The sequence below is a fragment of the Cupressus sempervirens genome, chromosome 2, assembly GCF_028749045.1.
Source record: "Cupressus sempervirens isolate cs-2001-9-10 chromosome 2, ASM2874904v1, whole genome shotgun sequence".
Classification (NCBI taxonomy): Eukaryota; Viridiplantae; Streptophyta; class Pinopsida; order Cupressales; family Cupressaceae; genus Cupressus; species Cupressus sempervirens.
The window spans coordinates 223,613,775-223,639,883 of record NC_143119.1 but is presented as its reverse complement, the minus strand read 5'-3'; the positions used below and the strand labels follow the sequence as shown (position 1 = coordinate 223,639,883).

At 35.6% G+C, this 26,109-nt stretch overlaps 1 protein-coding gene across 2 annotated transcripts in view; it reads left to right on the top strand.

The window, feature by feature from the left end:
- Positions 1-26,109, top strand: part of RECQI1 (RECQ helicase l1) — a 151,358-nt gene that overhangs the window by 18,696 nt on the left and 106,553 nt on the right. The window contains exon 2 of one of the 2 annotated variants that reach the window (XM_089813278.1): positions 10,739-11,178. In XM_089813278.1, the coding sequence (XP_089669404.1) occupies positions 10,739-11,178 (440 nt within the window). Of the gene's footprint in view, positions 1-10,738; positions 11,185-26,109 lie in introns of both variants that reach the window. The other variant, XM_089813277.1, reaches the window with a different exon arrangement.

Sequence of the window (26,109 nt, the reverse complement as noted above, 5' to 3'; positions counted from 1 at the left end):
TACTTTAATAATACTTCAGGCATAAAAATATATTAGGTATCGGACTCCGAACAACACGAGTCATAGCTTGTTAGAAAGCTTTTGCTAAGGAGGATCAAATCCAATCACCCCCTTTTGATTTGCACACAATCCCATAAAATTTAATAGTAAAGTAACACTTTAATAATTTACAACTAAATTAAATGTTATTTTAATAATACTTCAAGCATAAAAATATATTAGGTATCGGACTCTGAACAACACGAGTGATAGCTCGTCAGAAAGCTTTTGCCAAGGAGTATCAAATCCAATCACCAAAATTAGCCTCTCCCGTGTCCCACTGACTTACTAAAAATAACAAGTATGCTTGAGATTGAGTAAATCAACTCCGTTTTGGCCCAAACTGGAGATGATGGTCAAAACACTTTAGGACCCCTGTAAACCCTTCGTTAGCCCTCGGGACCATGTAGAACTAGGCTAACGCACACACACTTGGTCAACTGCTAAAGTGGGGACATTACAATCCGCCCCCCTTGAAATTGCTTGTCCTCAAGCAACCTCCATCCAGCCTGCTGAATAACCTCAACTCAGCCTTAGTGGGGGCTTTAAACCCCCAACCACATCAATCATGCCCTCCCAGTAAGGAGTCCTATCACATATATAGAAATATTTAAATTAGTAAACTTCAACATCAAGTTATAATTATAAAATTTGATTTTCAAAGTTCAATTTAAAAGTAAAAGTTAAAACAATTAAATATAAATTAAATACTTGGCTGGAATAAATGGAATGTTGTAGAATTACCAAAAGTTGCAAATTAATCTTCTTCCAGCAACATGGATCTCCTTGAACCAACCTGTGCTCTTAAGGGAGGGTTGTGTTCCAGTAGTGGTGCGTGGTAAAAAATAATTGTCCAACCTAGAAATAGAAGTAGATTTTCTGACTCTAGGACAAAAGGTAATGCCAATACTACTATCAGGGGTAGAGCTATTGGCAAGGCTAGGAACAAATATGGAAGCACTAGCACAAGTAGAAGCACTATGATGAAAGGGAGGAAGAAAAGAACCCTCTCCAACACGACCTAGGGGTGTAAAACTAGATGCAGATGCAGATGTAGATATAGATGAGAGTGCACGAGAACCAATCTGAGCTAACTCTTGTAATTGTTTTTGCCTTAATTCATTTGCTTGTTCATATTTTTCTAAAGCAAATGCCTCTTTACAAGGCTCAGTATCATGGCCATGTATCCCAACAATATGATATTTCAATCTATTTATCCCCCCACTATTAGTGATCTTACAAAATAAGCATTTTGTTTGATTTCTATCTCTACCTGGAAAGTTTGTGGTGTACTTCCAACACTCCTCTCTTTGATTGCTTTTGGGTTTTTTAGGAGGAGGAGCCATTATGACTACAGAAAAAATGTATTCAAAATGTTAAGGTTGCTGCAATAAGACAATTTTTACCAAAAACTTTAAAAAATCAGTAAACACTACATTTTTCTATAAAAAAACTTGTAAATACTTGAGACTATAAAATGCAATGTAGAATATAAAGTCAAGCATGAAAAAAATGACAATACAGTTATAAACAATTAAAAACCCATAAACATAGAGAACAAATTCAGGTAAATCCAAAAAAAAACAATTCTTACCTCTTTCAAATGAGTTGATAAATGTTGACAAGAGTCCTATAAACTCCTCGATGATCTTAATGCAAGTATATTGCTGCTTTAATTTGCTTTGTGCGAGCTTTTCTCCTCTTCCTTTTAGATGGTTGCTAAACAATGGCTCCCTATTTCTCTTTCTTTCTCTCTTTCTTTGTAGTTTTCATATAAGAATGTTATGGAAGCCCTTCTAGGGTTATACAAAAAAAAACATAAAATAAAAAGTTAAAAAAAAATTAATATTTGCTGTTTTGGGTGGATGAATTTTTGCCAGCCCTGGTTGGGTTAGGCATCACAGACTCGTTGGCTCATAGGGTGACTCATGGGTTAGGTGAGTCACTTCACTTGACTTGCCGAGTTAGAGTCACGAGTCAATTTGACCTGGCGAGGGTGAAATGACTTGCCGACTCGCACAACTTGTAGCGAGTCTGGTTACTTTGAGTAAGACACACAGATATCAAAGGGAGTTTTGCTCAAATCACTTTGACAAACCAACATTCTCTCATTGGGGTGACATTCTTTTTGTCTTTCCAATGAGAAAATTCAGCGTGTTTTCCACACCCAATATGATTTTTTTACCAGTGATTGTGATGTGCTTGAGGACTAAAAATTCAATGTTAAACCTTTTTTTTTTTGCCCTTAAACACTTGTTTTGCCTCATGCTTGTTTATCATTTGTAAGAGTCTTTCCTTCTAACAAAGGTACATACTAATGCAATATCTTGTTGTGGTGCCTATTTCATGGTATGGGATGTCTTCCTTGACTACAAAAGTGCTTTCATTTGGTCATTTCCTGTCACTTTTTGGATTTGATGTACAAACATAGATCATTTTTTGATCTGATTTCTTTGACTTGTTGTTCAGTAACTTAACTCTAGTATGTTTGGAGTTTGAACTGAATTGTTGTAACTAGAGTTATGCTAGTTCTATAAAAAATAGCTTTGTACATATTTTTTTGGGTTGTTTTCTTTGTTCTTTTGCGTGGCCAAATCCTTGTTTTACCTCTTTTCACCATTTTGATATATTGTGCAAATCTTCTTGCCTTGTGTTGATTGTTTATTTTATTTCATTTAAGTTCATATGTTGTGTTTATTGTTAATGTTGCAGCTTTAGTCGGATTGAGTTGACGTAGAGACAATTCCTCTATGGTTTTCGATCAATCATTAATTACATAAACACTCTTATATTAATGATATATAGTATATATTATTATATATATTATGTATTATTATATATAATTATATAGATATGTTATTAATAATGACTAATTAATGAGATATGTCTCTTCTATGAATCTTTAGAAGTCTTCAAAATCTACATTTGTAGATACACCAATAACAATTACAGTGCTATTTACATTTGCAGAAAAGATCCATGCTACCCAACATGGCATTAGAGCCAGACTGCAAATTTAAGATAAAGAATAAAAGATAAAACGAGAAACGAAACACCCTTAAGCATGTCCTTTGGAAACTATGAAGTTTTCATCAGATGAAAGGGCATATGCAGTTGGACATCAAAGAGTTCTTCCGTGGCTTTTTGGTAAACCAATATTTGTATTATTGCTTGGTCATCGGAGATCAAGCATATGGTAACTATAGTGTTACATGACTAAGACAATGTCGCCTGTGCAATTTTGAAGAGCTCTCCTTTATGGTGTCTTGTTTAAACGCTAATAGTCATCCTTCGAGTAACAACCTTTGTTTCTAGTGCCACATGTGTCTGTGGCTACTACGTTACTAAACATTATTGAAGAGTCCTCAATGTTAAAATATGAAAGCACATGAGCATGTCCTTGTTGCTGCCTGAGTTCCATAGTGAAAATTCTCTTCAAAGACATTCTTTAAAAATGGTGGAAAATAATAACATATAAGCGACACAAAATAAAAAGAGATATTTACATTTGGACCAAAGGGAGCAGCAGTTAAATAATGAGAAGATATATTCTAGTTTTGAGAACCATAGGGAGAAAGTAAAGGGTATCAAAGACTATTGTGGGAGAACACATTATTGACACCAAACGGGGATATTGGAAACATTGCTAATAAGAAAGACCAATATAAATTTAGTGCCAAGTTTGTAAGACCATTAAACGACGGGTGAAATAATATATTTACAAATCATAAATACATATTGCTATCAATCTACTGTGTGGTCTCAACAAATGAAGCTAGGTTTATAGGCACTGACCACATAGTATAAAGTCAAACAAATTAATACACAATGCGGATGTGAGATTTATCCCTCAGAATGGACGAGGATGAAGTCCCACAAGCCATTGAAGTCTCTGAATAGGACCTATCCTGACAACACAAGATATGAATAGGACAAATCCTGACCTAACAGATATGATAGGACGAATCACCAAAAGCATTGGCTCGACCATCAAAAACTATGTCTACAACAATTTAATATGGCCTAGGCTTGATGATGGCTTTTTGCGTGAGCTGGCAGTGAACTGCTACGGGTAGCAGAAGATGATTGTGAATGATTCATTGCCTACTAGCAAACCCTTCGTAACGTTGAAAATAGGAAATCTCTGCACAAAATAGAAATCAAAGTATGCCACATCGCTGTTTTTGTCATCCAAAATAGGTTTAAGGCCACATCTACAAAAACGATTCGTTCGCCCACTTTCCAAGTTCGCCGATCTAAAATGGTATTCCATTAATGATGAGGAAACATTCACGAAGATGAGACCGAGTCATCATATGGTATGATCAGCCTTGGGCCATGTGTTATAGGTGGAAGATTATTGGACTTAAAAGGCAATTTATACAGATAGAACATTTCTTCCCTTAATAAGTCAAGAGGTACGTTTATGAATCTATTTCATTTTTATGAACTCATGTTCATTTATAAATAGAGATGTAAATGTTCATATATAATTTTAAAAGGATTTTATATATATATATATATATATATATATATATATATATATATATATATATATATATATATATATATATATATATATGGTGATTATAAAGTATATATATTTTCTAAATAATTTCTTATAAATATAAGTGAATATAAATTGAGATATTGATTATATAAGGAAATAATATGTTGGAAATATAGATTATAGTATGCATATAGAAGATGCAACATATGCATTTATAAAATTATTTAGATATTTATAATATTGCAATAATACGGATCATTCTAAAAGTAATAGATTATCACATTAGTTTCAAATTATCTACATTTTGTTGGAAAGATCTTATATTGAATATAATCTAGGTCTCTCTCTTATTTTTCCAGTATGTACTACAAGAGCTACGTGCCTTGATCTTTTCCTTCGAGAATGTTCTTGTAGGAAAAAGAAGGAGATTGAGATTCAAAGGGAGACTGATAGCTCAGTAGAGCCAACCTTAAAAGAAAGGGAGGATATGATACAGTAAACTTTTGGTTATCTTCATCATATTAATTCAAAGGGGGTAAACCACATTGTGATAGATTCATTAATGATATAAATTTGACATACATAGTTTGCAAGATGTGCGTAATATAGGTTTAATCAAAAGATCAAACAAATACCTTTGCATGAACAAACAAAATTTGATTTGTTGTGAGACGTTAATGAAGCTTTTAAGAATTCATTTGAACCATCTACGAGTCTCTCTTTGATGAATGGAAGTTGACGTATGAGTTGCAGATTCATTCACGTGGCACAATCATACTCGATCAAGATATTGGCATATTGTGGACAAGTTTGAGAAAATGGAAGGACATGTTCGCTTCTACTGTTAAGCTAAATGAATGTTTGGACCTTCAATGGACGAAAAGAGCAAGTTAGAACTTAGAAAGCAGTTTTCATAATTGATACAAAATTGTTCAAAAATATAAGAATGAGTGGAAATTTTACATTGTGGGGGGGAATAATAGTCAATGTTCCATTCCCACTTGAACATTATTTAGAGAGGAGATGTTCCATTCTCAAATAATCTACGAAGACAATTTTTGAATCTTCATGTGCAGATAAGTATTCTCATTTTTTATATTTATCTACTCATTGTAGTCTCTCTCTTATCTGTAATTGTATACATACTATAAGGGTTATTTGCCTTGATCTTTTTTTTCCCTTTATGATTGTGGATGTTCTTATAGGAAAAGAAGGTTGTTACTTTACACATGCTATCAAATATTGTGCAGACTCAATTTAATGATAGTAGCTCCAAAGATCCTGATGATCAAGATGGATAAAGTGAGGCTCTTGAAGCAAACATCTTTGATGATTGAGATTATGAGTATCCTTCTACATTAAGAGGGAGTATGGCACTTCTTCGAAGGCAATACAGGATCTTAGAAGTTTGATACTCAGAGGGGGTTTAGAAATACATGTGTGTGACTACATGGTTTTGATGGGCCTACTCTTGAGTGCATCATGAGGAAGTATTGACTTATTACTAGAAAATCGAAAGATTAATATCAGATTTAAAGTAATTCTGACAAGTATGCTTGAAGGAAGAAAAATTCTAAGGGAGTAACTAGAGGATCTGACTTCCCATGATCATTGTTCAACGAGAGAATTTTGAGGTGCAATCCTTTGTAAATAATATCTTCTCTATAAGGGGAAGTTCTAAGTGAAATTCCTTGTAATGCATTTTTCTGCGAGAGAGAATTAAGGTGAAAGACTTTTTACCAACCTCTGACTGGGTTCATGGTGGTTACTATTTCACATATGATATGTAAAGAAAGGTGACGATCTTTCATTGACATATATAAACAAAGTTAATCATTGTAAGATGACGATCTTATAAATGGTAGACCTGTTATCATGACAGACTTCATTAAATTGTTGTCCCAGAGTGTTGGAAATCATGATAACAAACATACAAAAGGTAACCATTGTACAGTGGCGATCTTATAAATGGTAGATTTGTTATCATGGTTCTTTGGGCCGGATTTCACCGGACACCATGATAACCAACTTGTTATGGTTCTTTGGGCCGGATCTTGCCGGACACCATGACATAGTTACTATTATAGACCACAGTTAAGGTGGTGTTTAAGCTTATATTAAAGTTATGGAATTTGTTTCAATTGTGTATTATGAAAGGTGAGATGATATCTCTTCATATACTTGAGAGCATAATGTGTTCTACAAATTCTCTCTAGCTAAGGAGTGTTAATGTTGTAGCTTCAATCGGATTGAATTGACGTAGAGACAATTCCTCTATGTTTTTCGGTCAATCATAAATTAGATAAACACTCTTATATTTATGATATATATATTATATATTATTATATATAATATGTATTATACATTATTATATTTGTAATATATATATATATATATATATATATATATATATATATATATAGAGAGAGAGAGAGAGAGAGAGAGAGAGAGAGAGAGAGAGAGAGACATGTCTCTTCTGTGAATATTTATAAGTCTTCAAAATCTGCATTTGGAGATACATCAATAACAATGGCAGTGTTATTTACATTTGCAGAAAAGATCCATGCTACTCAACATTTATTTGCTCATGAATGTTGTATTGTGAAGATTATCCTTCCTTTCTACACCTCATTATTTCTCACGTGCATTTGATTTCTTTGGAGGGTAGATTAGAGTTGAAATTTGTGTGGTAAGAGAGGTTTTATTAGTGTTATGTGCAACTATAGACATGGAGCAACCATAGTCAATCTGATGCATCATCCTTCCCTTTCTGCAATCCTCTTTACCCTTTTCTATCAAGTTGTTAGTCTTAGTTGCACCCTAAATCATGTTTGGATGAAAGCCAACCTTCTTTGGAGATTCGACCTCACATGCTTAAGTCCCACATTTGGAGGCTCTCAGTGTTTCATAGGGTTGCTTAGGGGTCATACCCCAAGCATGGATGCAAGTTTTTGTGTCAATAGTTTTCACATATATTTATGTGAAAGTTCAAGTTTATATAATTTTTTGTAGATTGCGAAACAATTGTTAGGATTAAAGAGAGAGAAATAACAATTGCATGCAAATATAACCAATATTAGAAAATGAATAAAGTACGCATAAGAGAACATAAGACAAAAAGATTTAACACGGTTCACCTAATCCTTGGGCTACGATCATCAAATAACAAGTCCAATATTTTTATCCAGCGACTGCAACCTGATTGCAATCTGCAATTCCTTGCAAGTTTGCAACTCAATACCGCTACAAGAAGCTAGTAAATCATCATACATCGCAAAATCCCTAACCCTAAGACATTTTATACAAGACTTGTGTCGCTTACAAAATTAAGGCTAGAATGTGTTATCCAATAGAAAAATAACTTCTGACGCATTCTAGAATAGTAAATTCATTTTTGTCCTCCGAGGCGTTGCTCGTCGACCTTGTCCTGTATTGCAATGGGGAACCTCGCCTTGGGTTCTGCCTTTGGTCTTTGCAAGGGGTGCTGCACCTTGACCCCTATCATGGGGGCGTTGCTCCTAAACCCCTATAGAAGAAAATTGTGGGGAAGCTGTGTCAAAGAAAGTGGGAAAAATTAACCTATGAGTCTGATTAGACTCGACATAACAACAACAATAATATATGTTCTTTCAAACACATTTTTCAGTGTTGGGAACAAATGACAATAATATTGAGTCAAAACATAGCACCAGATAGTGAAAACTAAAATCCCTTGCATTTAGGAGAGAAGCACCATGCAATCAAAGGAGTAGCACAACATGCTATAAGAAGAATCCCTTTGGAAGTACTCTACATTATATAAAGATAACAATAGCTCCTCATGCTTAGGAGGGAAGTGCTTTTAAATGAAGGAATTTACACTATATAGTGGCACCATTACAAAGTTTGCAGCATACAAGAAGTGGTGCACGCTATAAAGTAATTAACATCTTTTTGGAAAAGAAGCATTCTACATTTAGGAAGCTTGCTACTTGAATTTTAAGTTAGTTAATGATTTGATTTTATCCCAAGTTTTAAAGGTTTAACATTAGACACATCTCATCTTGATGATGGAACACCGAGTGTGATTTGAAATGTTGATGCAAAAACATCAAACACAATCAAATCCCAGAGACTGCATCGATCTTAATTATGGCTCATGGAAATCTCTCTAGATTAATTAGACACACATGCTTAAAATTGATTTTTTTTGCATGAATTTTACTATTTTTATCCTTCTTCATTATGTTATGATCATCTATGCATTCTATAATGTCCAAATTTTGCCCTTCATTGCTTTTTCCTCTTCTTGGAGTTTTCTTTCATTACAAATTAATATTTTAATCTTATCACAACCTTTCTTTGCATGTCCAATTACAATTGTTGTGTTTTGGGTGTTGTCATTATTGGTTCCTATTTTGGAAAACAATCTGTCCCACAAATTATTAAATAACTATATTCCTTAGAGTTTTTGGGTTAGGGATGGCGGGACGGGCTTTTGGGATGGTAAATTTTTCTGCCGATTTGGCGGGGGGGTGCTAGGTGGGTGGGGAGGAGGGACGACAAACGGGGATGGTTATATATATAGGAATATTTGCATATATACATTACATTCATACGAAGACATGGATAAACAATGTCATTTAAACATCATATAACCTTAACATACAACATTTTAATAATCAAACTCAATGCTCAATATGCTATAATTCATTCATAATTTGGAATTATTGTCAATGTGCATGTAATATTAAAATAATAACATAAAAAATTGAAATATATACAAGAACATAATTTAGAATTCATTTTCAATAGCAACAAGAACAATAACTGACCTTCCAAATTGAAACACACTACCATTATTTAATTCTGAAACTACACTTCCAATTCATTGTAAGTGGATTGATATTAATACAAAGGTCCTCTTAATAGTTTTGATCATGATATAGTTTTGTTATAGTAAGACTGTATCTTGATGCAACTTATAATATTCACCATATCTTCCACAAAGGACCCAGATCAACCCAAGACCAACCAAGCATTGATGCATTGCCAAAAAATGATATAAGGATGCATGTACTAGGTCTATAATGCATTTTTCAGATTTTCCCAGCACCTTCAAACAGTTTGCTATTTAATTTTGAGCATGTAGCTTGATTATAAAGCAATATTAATTCCATTGTTCTTAATGTAATGTTGTCAAATACTCATTAGGCAGGAAATAACTACCAAACAGTAATAATCATTTAGGAGTGAATTTGGAAGGAGGGCCCGACCCAACTTTAAAATTAAAAAAAAAAATGTTTAATAAAAGAAAAATATTTTATAAGTGTTGATGTTGTCTATAAAATCAAGGACGCCCATCCGTTCCGAGGACTTTCAAAGCATCCCCAATAGTTCCCAGGATGTACGGATGTCCCCCCAAAAATTCCCAAAGTCGCCAAGTTTCCGGGACATTTCTTGGGAATTTTGAGAAACTGGGGACAGGGTGGGGACATTCCCTAGCCGTCCTCAAGTCCTCGAAACCTTTTTGGTACAAGGACTAGGGTTTTTAGGTTGGGGACACATCCATGGGTAACACATAATGAATTGTTTAAAATAAAGCCCAAATTAGGATATCAATTTGCCCTATGTTGATATGGAAATTTGGTCAAAAGAATTGTCTCGAAAAGAATCAAGAGGTTCATTTTGTTGATTCTAGTCTGAATGCTATGTCACACCTTCTCAAGCACAATCACATGTCCTCGTACATGAATGTACAAAGTACTATGATCCACACATTTATATTGTTATGATTGTAAATGGGCATAAAATTGCTAAGCTCAATGTAGAATGCTATCAATTTCTAAATAAATTTTGTTTAGCAAGCATCGAATAATCTTTGAACACCTTCCATACCAAGCATGAAGAATGTAGGTAGCTTATCAAAACTATGGGATAAGAATGTGACATGTTAACTCCATCTACACTTTCTATAAGACTCTGAAATATTAAATCCATCTACACTTTTTAAATGTTAACTATTTCTGTATTGTTTTCTTGTATAATTTCCTTATATATATATTTGTATTTTTGAGGACTTTAAATGGCATTTTTCTACTACTATGTCACAAGGCTTTGGCAAACTACTGGTTTTGTGATTTTGGATAGCTTTAAGTTATATAGTGAAAGATATGTTTTATTTATTATGTCCTTTTATTCTTCTTTTAGGGGACGATGGACAAGATTTCATTTCAGTGGAACATTGTGGCGATGATTTCCTTGCAATGCTGGCAGACTGTACACAACTTAATGAAGACTGGGATGTTTTGGCAAGTTCCGAGTATGATTCTTATGCACTTGAAAACAATAATTCTGATGGAAATTTTGAACATCAAGATGATGACCTTCATGAGGCTAAATATAACTCAATAGATGAAGAAATTATACCAGACAGTGATGAGGAATATGTTCCTAACAATGATAAAACTGTAAGCAGTGGATCAGATCAGGAAAGCAAAAAAACAGAGGCTAATTCCAGTGATGATGATGTTATGATAATTGAAAACCCAAAACAATGCAACCAACATTCTAATAATGAGGCTCCTATTTTAGCTAATTGCAATGATGTTAACTTTGCTACTAAAAGTTCAAGCATGGAGTCTGCAAAGGTCAGGGTTCGTAAATTTTATCCTTGCAGATTTATGTGGTATAATTTTTTTTTTCATATTAAATTTCATGGCTATATTCAAACTACTGTACAATACAAAGAAATAAATAATGTGCTAAATCAAATGCTTTTTTAAAATTTTACCTTCTAATTTTCAACACTGTGATCTACTGTGCAATAATCTTTAATTTTAAAATAGTTATTGTCCTTAAGCCACAAACAAAGACTATTGCTATGTTTCACAAAGTTCAGTTACAAATTTTGGTGCTGAGGCGATGCAAAAGATATTTATTTTGGAGATATCTGGAAAGAGGCTACACAACACTAAAAATTATGTAAAACATATTGATTTTATATGCAGTTGTTTTGATTAAGTAAAAACAGGTTTTGATAGGACCCAAAACCTTTTACAAAGAGCAAAGCATATATAAGCATTAAAAGTCCAAATGAAACTCTGCATGAACAACTAGAGTAGTAGCATCCAGAACCAAAGAACCCTCAACAAAAGGGCAAACAACAGAGACAGCTAAAAACCCAAAAAAAGACAGCAAAGGAACAGCTACAAAGTCTTCAACAGGTCCATAGCCTGATCAGCCAGAATGTTCATTTTAATTGCAGAAGCCCTTAGCTCGTCAAGCTCTTTATCTTTCATAGCCTCAGGTTTCTTTGAACTTGCCCTAGTACGTTTAGTAGGTCCTTGATCATTCCTCAACTCCTTATTGCCATGGTCCTTTCTTCCCTGTTCCAGCTTCTCCAAAAGAATCTTAATATTTTCAATAGTGGCCTCTAAAATTGAGCAGCTTTGTTCAACGATCTTTTTCATCATGTCCTCAATACCCATGCCTCTACTAACTAACTTATCAATCCTATTTTGCAAATCTTTCACCATTTTGTTTGTATTTCTAACTGTCTCCTCCTGGGGTGGAACTCTTTTCATCATATTTGTTACATCTTCAGCAGTACCAATAAGATCAGTAAGTCTATCTAGGTGCTGGCCCAAAGTTCTCTCCCCCCTACTGATTTTACTAAGATGCTCAAACTCCCTCCAAATATCTTGCATTTGATCCTTAATCAAATCAATATCCCTCCTCATCAAACTTGGGTTGCCGAACACACTAGTCACATTCCCATGATCTTTAGTATGAAAGCTTTGTCTCAGATTTTCCTCCCCCGGGTTCACATTAACATTCATAGTGTTATCTTCTAGGTTCAAACTGACATCCCCTTTGGGCATCTTCTTCTTACCCTTAATGTCCATAGCCCCCATATAGGAGAGAGGTTCCGCATCCGATTTCCCCCCTTATCCTTCTTACCTTTTTTCTCCACAATCTCCTTATTAGTCCCCAAATCAGTATCATAAACCACCTCATCATTGTTCCATTTCCTTCTCTTAGAAGACGAACCACGGTGGGCAGAAATCTTCCTCTTATTCTCCGCCGGCTGAAACTCCTCCTCATCTGTCTCATCCTCATAGACATCTTCAAACTCACTCCCTTCGCATCATAATCCTCAAGAGTCTTCTTGCTCATACGAGGATTTTCCACTTTCTTCATTTTCAACAAATTCATGATTAAAGTCATAAGCCCTTCATGATAGGCATGGTCCTCATCTGGTCATTTTGTAAGCTCAAAATAGTGCTATCCAGAGATTGCATGAGGTAAAAAGGGAAATTAATCCTAACCCCATGCCTAAAATGGTTCACTAGCATGAAATGATGACCATAAATTTTGGAATTGCGCCCATCTAGCGTAATGTACTTGATCAAAACAAACAAGACAAATCTCCAAGGTCTAGAAATATTTTTAGGGCTAAAGTAAGAGTTATTGATTTTAACCAACCTTTTTCTTTCCTGGTTCGACTCCGTGAAAACATCAACTACTCTGTCTGAAACTTTTTTGTCCTTGAAGAAATTTATTGCCTCCATTTCCAAACTTGTAGCTTCAGCGGTAACATCCTCAGTGACCTCCATGCGTTGATTCACTACAAGAACTCTTCCATTCTTCTAGGTTTTGAGAAATTGTCTAGTGATGGAGGAATCACTACCCTTAAGCTTTTCTAGGTAGCCCGTAATCTTGCCCCTTACTAGAATGCTTCCGACTTCAGGTTTCTGTTTCCACTCCAAGCAATTATCGGGCCCACATCTCTTCTTCCTGCTACCTATATCTCCGTTCCTGCTGAAATTACTTCTCTTCTTCGAAAAAGCAAGGAAATTCACAGTCTTGGCCTCAAAGAAACAACTATCTCTTCTATTCGCCAAAAGCACCCACAACTTGTGTGACAAAAAGTAAATGTTCACATCATAATTTGTACCCCAGCCAGTAACGCCTTTTCCAACTCACCCTCATAATTATACCTCATTGTAAAATTAATCATTTAAAATTTTTTTTTGTTTGCTGCCTATCTAATCGTACTTCATCAGAGATGAGCCTTCAATAGGGATGTCACTACCATTATGATTATACCAAACAATCTTTATGTGACTTTTACAAGCGACATTAGTAGCCCAATCAATCGCCATATTAGCTTCTCTATAGTTATGGGTAATAACACATTCATCAAAGGAATTAATCAGATTTATGGCTTTGTAAATAATATTATGAATAATCCATGAAGGGGTAGTGACCTTATTAAGACAGTTGGTGATGTTTAAAGAGTCCCCTTCAAGCCATATTTTCTGAAGATTCTTACTCTTAGCAAACAAGAGACCATGTAATGCAGCACTAGCGTCCACTATATGATTAGTTTGGTTACCTATAGGGATCGCCATAGCCCCATTACTATAACTATTTTCATCTCTGATAATGATCCTGCATCCTGCAATCCTTGGGTTGCCCTTTGAAGTGCCATCAAAATTGATTTCATACCACCTCTTAGGAGGACAATCCCATTTAGCATTGCTTCTATGGTTGTTCTCCATGTGAAGATGATGAATGCCATCCACCTTCCAGTTCATAATGATGGTAGTCTCCCAATTGCCTTTAGGCTCTTGATCTTTACCACTCATCCTAACATTCTCAGTCACTGCTCTCCTGATCTTGTAAAATATTTGGTTGGAATTTGACTCCTTACCTTTAAAGACCCCATCATTCATTTCTAAACAAACCCCCCAACAAAATTGAGGTAGGAAAAAGTTCCAAATATTGATGATCAGAATATTGTGAGGAGTCTTCTAAGCTGTAAAAATTCTTGGATATTGTTAGGAAAGGCCCACTCAATACAAAAGAGTCTAAGAAACTTATCCGATAACTTTCTGACATATGAAAAATGTAAAGTCATATGATCATCAGATTCCTCTCCCTCCTTGCAAAGGTAGCATCTATTGACAAGGCATAAACCTTTATTTTTTAAATTGTCCGTGGTGAGAATTTTACCCTTCAGCAAAATCCAAAAAAAGATGTTAACTTTAGGGGTCATGCCCTTGAACCAAGCTTTCCCCTAGCAAGGTTCATGGCAATCTTCAAAATTTTGAACATATAGAGAGGAAATTGAGAACAGTCCATTGGGGTTAGGCTTCCAAATGAGAGAATTCTCCTTTTCGATTTAAAAGACAACATTCAACATTGTGTTGAGATCCCTGAGAGATAAATCCACTCTAGAAAAGTCTACCCATTTACCATCTTCCCAATAATTAGGAACATAAGTAACAAAAGCCATCTTACACTGCATCATATAGCCATTCCAATGCTAATCCGTACTAATAGGGTGATCCAACACCTATATATCATCCTAGAATTGGACAGTCTCACTTTTGCCCACTTTCCATCTTATCCCCTTATTAATCATCTGTTTTTTTGTTTGAGCATTTTTCCAAATTATGGATCCACCTTGAACATTGTCATTGTTAAGAAAATGGTGAAGACTCCCATTATGCATATTTGTTATTCCAAATATTCTACCATTCTCCATAATATTTGTTATTCCAAATATTCTACCATTCTCCATCATCATTAAAAAATTCTCCAAATAAGTTTAGACAACAAATAATCATTCATATTACTAATTCTTCTCAGCCCCAAACCCCCTTTTCTATAGGCTTGCAAACCTTCTCCTAGGCTATGAGATCCAATCTTTTCTTTTTTTCCATGGTTGTCCATAGGAATTTTTTTTGGATTCTTTCAATAATATCAACATATTTCTTAGGAATCTTAAACACACTGAGAGCATACAGAGGGATGTTTTGAATAGTAGTTTTTAACAGAATAATCTTACCAGCTTGGCTAAGGAGAGATCCTTTCCAAACTGCAAGCATGTTATAAATTTTATCTATCAAGGATCTCCAAAAGGAATCAGGGGGATCAAGGCAAAGGGGCAGACCAAGATAAGACCTTGGGAGAATGCCAACCTCATAGCCCATAATTCTCTTGATCTTTGCTTTCCTATTCTTATTAACATTTATGAAGTAGATAGAGCTTTTAAGCTAATTAATAAGCTGACCAATAGCATCCCCATAATTATCAAGAGCCTTCCTAATATTTCTAGCAATTTTCATCGTAGCTTCTCCCATCACAATAGAATCATCCACATATTGCTTGTGAGAACGAATTTGATCCTTAGATGAGGGTTTAAGACTGACAAAGTCGCCTTTTTGGACCATTTTATCAATGAATCTACCATAGCACTCAGCCATTACAATAAATAAAATAGGAGATAAAGGGTCACCTTGTCTTAAACCATGTGAAGCTCGAAAGAAAGGAGTCGGGGATCCATTAACCAACACTGAGTAAGTGGCAGAAGAGACCAAAATATGAATGAGATCCAAGAATCTATCATTGAAACCAAAAGCTTGCAAGCCTAATCTCAGAAAGTCCCAGTCCACCCTATCATAGACTTTAGATAAGTCTAATTTTAGTAGGAACCCTTGTTTGTTAGATTTCGTCAAAGAGTGGATTATCTCATGAACAAAAATAATAGAATCTAGGATTTGTCTTCCTAGCACAAAGCCATTTTATTGTCTCGAGATCAAAGAAGGGAGAAAAGTCATAATCCTTAAAATAAAAACGTTAGAGATAATCTCATAGAAAGAGTTACGAAGACTAATAGGTTTGAATTGATCCATACTATCTGCACCTTGCTTTTTGGGCATCAGAGTAATGAAAGTTCAATTCAGTTCTTTCAAAAGTTTCCTAGAACCAAAAAACTCCTTGACACCATTAATAACATCTTCTTGTATGATATACCAATAGGTATGAAAGAAAAGAAAGGGAAAACCATCTAGGCCTGGTGCTTTTTCCCACTCAAAAGAAAAGACAACCTTAAGAATTTCCTCCTTGGAAGGAATAACAGTAAGGGCTCTATTTTGGTCTTCATTCGGGATGTTAGGAATATAGTCTACGAAATCTTTCTACTTATCCCTATCAAGATGGATATCCTTTTTCAATAACTCATTGAAATACCTGGTAGCTTCACCTCTAAAGTATTCTTCTTCCTCAGTAATAACCTCAGCCACCTTTAGTCTAGAAATTCTGTCAGCCATTCTATGTTTCATAGTGGTCATGTGAAAGTACTTCGTATTTCTATCCCCTTCTTCCAAAAAAATCTTTCTCGAGCGTCGTATCCAAAAAGTCTCTTCTTTAGTGATAATGTCATGTAAATCCACCAATTTTGCGTCCTCCTCCTTAGACACATTCTCATAACCATTCATCTGGATATTGTCTTGTATCTCTTTCAACTCCTCCAAATCTTCCTTTTGCAGTAAAAAATGGTACCAAAAGTTTCTTTCTTCCATCTTTTAATGTTATCATTTACATTTCTCAACTTATTTGCAACTTTTAAACATTGCTGTCTCCTCAACCTTAATCATCCACCATTTCTTTATAAGATTTTCCAAGCTAGGATGTAAGGTCCACATTTTTTCAAAACAAACGGGAAAATTCCTTTTCATAGATACAGGATCAGCTAAAAGAGAAATAGGATAATGATCAGACCCTGCTCTCACAAAAGCTGATAAAGAGCAACTGTAATTTTGAAATCAAGCATTGCTTATCAAGGCCCTATCAAGTCTAACTTGTATGATATCATTTCCCGATCTTCTATTTGTCCAAGTGTAGTTTATAGTATATACCTTGTAAATCAATATCATGAAGTTGGTGTTTATCAATACAATCCACGAGATCAATTCTGCTGTCCAGATTAGGCTGGCTTCCTCCCATCTTCTCATTTTCCTTCAAAGGAGTATTGAAATCTCTCATAATAACCCATCCCTCGTCAATGAAGTCCCTCCTTTGATAAGATATTTCAGACCAAAAAGCTTTTCTTCCCCACTTCGTGTTAAGAGCATAGACATTAATTTGGACCCAAGAAGTACCATCCTTGGCATTCCAACATTTGGCATTCACCATATTATTGCTCTGTGATATAATCTCCCCTTTGATATTACTACAATTCCAGATCACAACTATACCTCCAGAAGCGCCATCAACATCAACCTGTATGGTTTTATCATTACTGAAAAAAGTCAGATTCTCATCTTTATCTTTAGGCATCTTAGTTTCTTGAAGAAGCACCATATCTAGTTTATTGTCTCCTATCATATTCCTGACCATATCTTGCATGTAAGGGTTATTCAACTCTCTTACATTCCATGAGATGATCTTCATTACTTTTGGAATGATCTCGACTCTAGGATGGTTCTTTGACTACAATCCGCTATATTCCTATTCGCCTCCATAGTTTTTTTTTCTGATTTGAATGCCTTCCTGGCGTAGTGTGATTATAACCAACATCTCCTATTTTATTACTCCTGGTATTTCTAACAACTACCACATTCTCCTTCTTGCTCTTCTGATTATCATCTCTCTTCTTGTTTTTATTTCTTTTCTTGTCTACAATGGCTGTCCAATCATTTCCATTGCTTTCATCCTCTCCCTATAAAGCCTGAATCATATCTTTTAAATCCCCCCATTTGGTGGTGCTAACCTCATTTAGATTGGGTATTCCCACCTTTTGGGGTGACTTTATTCCCATCATGGAATTAGTTTGAGAGCACTCAGAAAGTCCAGCCCCAAGAACAATACGCTTTCGGGCATCTTGAAAGTCCATCTCATTACTAGTGAGAGGATTCTCATAGCTAGCAGTTGACATTTCTCTCTCAATAATGCTCATGCCATAGATCCCTTTATCCACTAATGCATCTGCTATTTTGCTTTGGGTTTCCTCTTCAGAGGTATCCTTCACAATTTGAGAGGTTTTCATAAAATACTCCCTATCTAAACCTAGACCTTTAACTATCAAGGGTGGGTCTCCATTTTCATTATCATTTTTCTTCAACTCTTCCAACTTCTGGTCATTATTGCTAGAATCACTCTTTTTCTCCTCCAACTTTTGATCATTACTACTAGCATCACTGCTCTTCTCATTATTTGTTAGGGTTTGTCCCTTAGGATTAGAATCTTTGATGCCCTTTTTGACCCATTCTTTCTTGAACTTCTTAGGTATACTGGCTCTGCTCGAGCATTTCTTTGCCAAGTGTCCTACTTTTTTTGCAATGGAAATATGCAAATGGGATAGACTCATTCAATCTTCTGGACATATGTCCCTAGTTTTGACTATAGCGTAATGCATTCAGGCATATCCACACCTTGAATGACACCAACACAAATTCATGCATATGTAAGCTGTTTCCTCAACACCGTAATTGGGTCCATAGAAAGGAGCTCTCCAAAAGTGTTTATGATTCCTTGAAAAACATCTTCCACCCAGAATTCCAAGGGCATACCTGATAGTTTCATCCAAACCGGTGCTTGAATTGTCATTTCATCCTGAATGCTTAGATTGGGTGGCCATCAATGCAGGATCATGGTGTTCTTCCCAATTAGCCACGGTCCACCACACAAAATATTTCTGCGATCTTCATCACACGAGAAACAGAAAGATAAACTTCCTTTTGACATTGCAGCCACATCAACTTGCCCTTTTAGAACCCATTTCTCTTTACAAAGGCTCTGACAATCTCAATATTTGGTCTGGCTCCCAAGAACTGCCCAATGAGCGTATTATCTATTCAGGAGATATTAAAATCACTGATTAGGTCCGGGATCTCTAAACCAAAAGAACCTAGCTCACCATTCGAAATGTTTTCCATGGGGGGTAGAGTGGACTTACCGATGGATTTCATGCCAAACAAACCTGACCATTTTTTTGTATAGACCGTCTGGAATGGATTAGAGGCTGCATGACTGGGTCCCCCCCCTCGGATATCCAGGCACATTGCCACCATCAGGATCAAAACCCTGTTGACAATCCCCATCAGTCATTCCTTGTTAAACTCCATTTCCAGACGATCCAGCTCCATCTTGTACTTTCTCGCTTCCCTTTGCATTTGAATTTTGAACTCGTTTCCCACTTATTGCTCCTTCCATCCTGAAGTGAATGCAAATGCTTTCTCAAATTTTATATACAGTTGTTTCTAAACTCAATCAATCAGTATTTCTCCAGGTTTTTGAGACACGGGGATGTAGGAGCAACACATGTTCTCCAAATTTTTTGTATATACCCTTAGTCTACCTCTATTTTACATCTGACGATGCCATGATGGTTTTGTTTGTGTTTTGTGCTTTTTTGTATTTTTTGAACAAATATATATGAAATATATGCAATGCAATGCTCAGAAAATAACTTACTGCTAAATGCAGGTTTAATTGTTTGCACAAATAACAACTAAAACAAATGGCATGAATTGAGCTTAATTACAATTGGAAACTGGTGAATATGCAGTCCATGAGGTTCGTAAATTGCAAGGAACTCCTCAGCTATATTTTGCAAACCTCACATGAAATAGCAGCAACCTCAGACCATTCCTTACAGCACTCACGATGGGCAAAATAACATGCCTGCTGCTTGTCAACTTGGACGCAGATCCTTGAGGATGCTGCGCAGGCTTCCAGATTTGCAATGTGGCCTCAAAAAGGTCTGACACAGGCATGTAAGTTACCACACAGCCCCCCACAATGAAACATAGACAGTGCAAAAGCCAAACACTGCCAGTATGGATGGCAGCTTACCAAGTCACAACATGAACTCCCTATCAGTAACGCAGGTGTATTTAATGCAACAATAGTCTTTCAAACATATCAAACCCTCTTGTGACGAATGAATCCACCATAAATTCTCACAACTCCCTAAATAATAAATATAGAGTTCGAATAACTTCAGCACTTAGTAGTCCTCCCAGCCACAAAAGAAACAGTAATGGTAGGCAACAATAAGTCTCAGAATATAATCCACAATACTTCAGATGTGGATTAGATGCTCACTTAGAATCAAAACCCTTATACCTCAGCAAGGGAATTGAAATAAAAAAATCAGAAAACCCTCACAAGACAACAAAAAAATAGACAATTGGATGATCCATTCACATAATGGGAGCCATATTTATAATCTCCATTGTGCAATTTAGCTTTAATATTACAGCTTTCACTTAAAAAGTCTTTTTGCTTTATACTTAGGCACATAGTTAATTTAGTAATTTTCTTTTGGCTTCCAAAAATGACCTTTTCAATCATATCATGATTTACTGTCTTGTGCCCAAGATTTAAAACTTTTAAACTTGGTTCCAATGAGCTATGACACTAAGGTGGCCAACATATAATACCAACAAAAATAACAATCTTAGCTTATTTAGTTGAATAATAATAATAATTCACCCATCTTGCGAAAATGATTTAAGAAGCATCATAATTGAAATTTGACAACACAGGAGTGATCTTGATGAAGAAAAATGATGAATGAACCTAACGAGGCAACTTACTAAAAATAGATGCTTCTTTCAAGATTGAACTGGAGCATAAACCAGAAGCTAGGAAAAAACTAAGAGCATCACTCAACTCCTCTAATTCAATTGAGCTCATTGGAACCAACTCTTGACTTACTAAAAATAGTAAGCCCCTCAAAATAGAGCCAAAACTCACCATAGGCCATGGAAAGCCTAATAACTCCACAATTGAGACTCTCAAAACGAGGGTCGCAATGACGAACTAACCAAGCCAAGTGCACGAACTTGTTAAAAAAGGGACATCATAGTTCTCCCTCCCTAGGATTGCTTGTCCCCAAGTAATCCCAGAGCAAAAATGTACACCACAATCCACTTGGATCCAAAAGGTGAAATTTTGTAACATCTCTATCGCACACAATTGGCTCTTGTAGCACCAACACCCAAATAATGGATATCAATAACAGAATCATCAGAAAATTGACTATAGGTGTTGATGAAGGCAACAAACAATTCATCAATACTCAACCCAATTGAAACACCAACTATATCAACATCGGAGTCCCCATCTAACACTTATAACCAACTGCACTGAGAAGATGCTAACAACCATAGGTACTTGAAACCAAAGTAACGAGAATCGGAATAGTATTGGAATTGGCACGGCCAAATCGAATCGTGAATTGGGGGTAAATCGCTGGTGAATCAGCGATGAATCGGAAAATTTGAAAAACCCTTTAAATGTAGAGATTTTAACAATTTAAGACTTATTTCATGCACCCTTTATTGAATATAACTTAAACACACTATAACATCATCAAATAGAAGTTAAAACTTAACATACATAAACACGAAACATAAAATCCATCACATACGTAACTATGTTATCATTATGTACTAAAATGTAAATTGTAGGCTAGCTGAAATAAATAAAAATCAAATGATCATAATGATTCAAATCATAGAATGTATGTAAGATGAAATCATGAAGATCTATAAGACATCAAATCATAAATGTATGTATAAATCTAAGATGAAGATCCATGAAAGTTTGAAACGTATGTCTATCAGTGATTCAGTATCACTATCAATATCTATATAGTGTAAAAAAAATATAAAAACAAGGCTCCAGCTCAAGCCTCTTCTTCTCTCTCACTTTTCCTCTCTTCTACTTATGCTTAACAAATAGAAGGCCCTTTAGGGTTATAACAAAGAGAATAGGTAAAAAAGAAAGTAAAAAAAACAAGTTGTTCTTTTTAAATTTACAACTCCATACTTTTCTAGCTATAGACTATTTCTTGCCCATTTTTTCATCCGATTCATGCAATTTTTTTGATGAATTGCTGATACTGGCGATTCATCCAAAAAAATTGGGTGTGGCGATTCCCAACTCCAAAAAAATCGCCCACCTTGAATCTTATCGCTGAATTGCCGATTTATGTGATTTTCGAGCGATTCTTGTTACTATGCTTGAAACACTACCATCAACTTTAACCTCTGCTAAATTGCCCTGGGTGTGTCGATATTGCAAGTGTTCTAACTTGCAACTGCTTATCCCATCTGCAAGAGATGGTGCTAACCCATCCCATAATGGATGGTATCAAACTGGAGCAACCCACATTGATGTGAATACAAATCCTCTACCTGTGGGTCAAAAGCGAAATGATGAACACTCCCCACTGTGTAATGCGGGTAAAAACACCCCAATCTCTATCACTGGCTCTTCATTACGAAACTGGGAATTTGAAGACGACTCCAATCTGTGACTTCAAACCACTGTTCTAGCAGGATCCTAGGCAACCCTCTTAGCAAAATCGACCACGAAATCCCTAAGGGGAAGCATTGTAGTCAAGGTCTCTACAATCTTTCCCAGCAAACGTCATATAGCACGAGAGCCTTGGATGAGAGTACCCTCAGACACTTTGTATGGTCCCTATGGCAAATCTACACTCTCAAGTAAATGCTCCATGAATGATTTAGTGTAGTAGAAATTATATGTGGAAGCGTCGACCTACTCCCACGTAATCCACAATTGATTCCTCTGGATGTGACACTGCCAATTGTTCAATGCTATCAGTTGTATGAGATGAAATAACTCTCTTGCTTCTAGTAGAAGGAAAGAAATTTCCATGAGAGCGTCTTTCCACGTCAAGTGATCCCCTACCCAAATCTTGAGAAGAAGAGGGATTAGTGTTAGGAACTGGCACACATCCCTCCAAAGAGTCCCCCATCGCCATGCTGACTACTGGAGAACTTAGCACAATAGGAATCACACTATCGTCCTACCCAGAGCATGGACAGATGTGATTGCCACATCATCACATCCTTCATCCCCAACTGTGGAAGCAATCACCAACAACCACCACAATTTGTAACTAAACTGAGTTTGGGGTTGGTGTCGACTGTACTTGCTCCAACTCCACAGTAACCTCCTCCAAATGTGAGCTCGACTCCTGGAGAGCCATGTAATATCCTGGTCACTGGTTGGATAAATTTTGCAATCTCCGGTCTAATGGATCTTGCAACTATGTTAGTTCTCCAATAATTATGATAATTTTTTTTCTTATCTAAGCATTATATATATATATATATATATTTATATATATTAGAAATTTAGCACAGATCCCATTTCCTATTTGGAATTTCCTTCTTGAGGAGAGATCATGATCTGACACTTAGCTCCTAGGGGAGTGCCTCCTAGAGCTCCTATATTGGACTGACTCTCCACTAAGTGACATCATCTCGCAGACTTCTCGATAAGCCTCATGGATGAGTAACCATATCCATCCATCCTTCTTAGGAGAGATTATTCTCAACCTAAGCCTTATGAACAACCTTGGTAAGGTTCATCCTATTATATGGACATGATCCAGTTATTTAGTGCTACTGACCTTCAGAGATATTTTATCTCTGCCTCAATTCTTGATAGGAATTTCAACCTTCTATGGAAAATATTCTCCTTCCTTGCTGAAAATATCCTTTATTTCAATTCCTTTGAATTAAGCCTTTGCTCTAATTTACTAACTCCTAGTGCTGGAGTCTCCAGGTTCTATTTGTATTTGTTTAATTAATAGAGATCACCGATGTTAATTCTCTCTAACCTTCATCCAGATGAGTGTATTTGGCTGTGTCTTGATGGGATGGTTTGCTGTCTTGCAATATGTCAATCCTGGCTTGAATACGTTGGGTTCAGACTCATTTGATGTATTCTATTTGTTAAGGATGGTATTTTGGTGTTCTGGTGGCATGTACCCCTGTGCGTGTGTACTGCCTTAGTACCTTTTTTCTACTCGCATATGATCTGTTTATTGTCCTGCATTCTTGGTACTGAGTTTGTGCCAAATGGTGTTATAGATGTAAATACAAGTAGGTAGGGTGTGTCTTTGAGTCTCTGTCTTCCTACGGGTTGATAGTAATTTGTTGTGTCCAGTTTGATTATCGTATTTGGTGTCCTTCGAATGTTTTCGTCTTGTCCTCATCTTCCCAATGTTGTAGTTTGGATTAAATAAGGTGTTCGGGTATCTAGGAGTCACAACCAGTGGTACATATCGTGACTTTCCAATTTGTGAATGATTTGAATAAGTAGGTTTATCAATAGTTTGATGTAATATTGATATTTGATTATTTTGTATAATAATATTTATAATATTCATTTGATTTGATTATATATATGTATATTTATATATATATATTTTTATATGTAGATTTGTGATAGCCAATATGATAATTATGTCATAATTAAAACATTATTATTTTTATCAAAAATAAATAAATTTATTATTTATTTAAAATTGTGAACCACCATTAATTGTTTACCTTGATTCCTAGGGGTTATTACAGTCCCTCCCGCTCAATTTTTGCTTGTCCTGAAGCAATTTGATAGTTTCTTCCTTTTCCCAAGTGGCGTCGTCCTGAGATAAATTTTTCCATTGGACCAATTACTCAGTAATAGTTCTATTTCTCAACTTCTTTTGTGTCTCTAGAATAACCTCAGGTTCCAAGACAAGTTGACCTTCGTCATCTAGTAGTGGTAATTTTGCACAAGGCTCTATTTGTTTTCCCAATACTTTCTTAAGCATTGAGACATGGAATATATTATAGATTCTACTACCCTTGCATAGTTGTAGTTCATATGCTACTTCTCCAAGTTTCCTCATTACCCGATATGGTCCATAGGATTGTGGTTTTAATTTTTCTGCTCCATTTCTTTTTATTGAAGTTTGTTTATATGGTAGTAATCTGAGGAATACTAGATCTCCAATATCAAATGTTCTCTCAATGCGCTTCCTGTCAGCATAGATCTTTTGTTGATTCTAGGCTTGTTGTAACTTTGTAAGTTTTCCTTAGGAGTTTTAAAAATATTTGCATTTTGCTGAATAAAATCTCGTGTGCTTGGCACCTGACTTAATTGTGGAATTAAGTCCGCAAATGTTGGTGCTTCATAACCATATAAAACTTTGAAAGGAGTCATTCCAATGGACATGTGATAGGTTGTATTAGAGCAAAATTTGCCTAAATGCAGCCATTTGATCCATGCTTTCTGTTTTCCAGTTACATATTTCCTTAAATATCCTTCTAACCACTTATTTACTATTTCGGTTTGCCCATCTATTTGTGGGTGATAACTCGGGCTAGGAGTTAGACTAGTTCCTGCTAGCTTGAATAGTTCTTGCCAAAATTGATTGATGAATTTGCTATCTCTATTGCTGATATGTTTTGTGGAAGTCATTGAAGTCTAAATACTTCTCTCAAGAGCAGTTTTGCTATCTGACGTGCTGATGATTTAGTATTGATTGGAAAAAAATGAGCATATTTGGTGAGTCTATCTACTACCACATAAGTGTTGTTCTTCGCTTGAACTTTGGGTAGGCCGGTTATGAAATCCATTGAAATGCTCTTCCATTTTTGATTAGAAATGGGTAGAGGTTGTATTAAACCTGCAAGGAGTGTTTGTTCAGACTTATTTTATTGACATGTCATGCATTCTTGTATATATTTCTAGATGTCTTTCTTCAACCCTTTTCATGAAAATTTCTCTCTTATTTGTTTATATGTTTTGAAATATCCTTGATGACTGGACAAGGGGTTATCATGATACTCCTTTAAGATGGTGCTCTTCATCCTTGACTAAGGGGTCGAGAATACCCTTCCCTTGTAAAATATAACATCATTCTGTATTTTGAAGTCTTCATTGGGCATTTTCCATTCTAACATTTCACCGGCTAC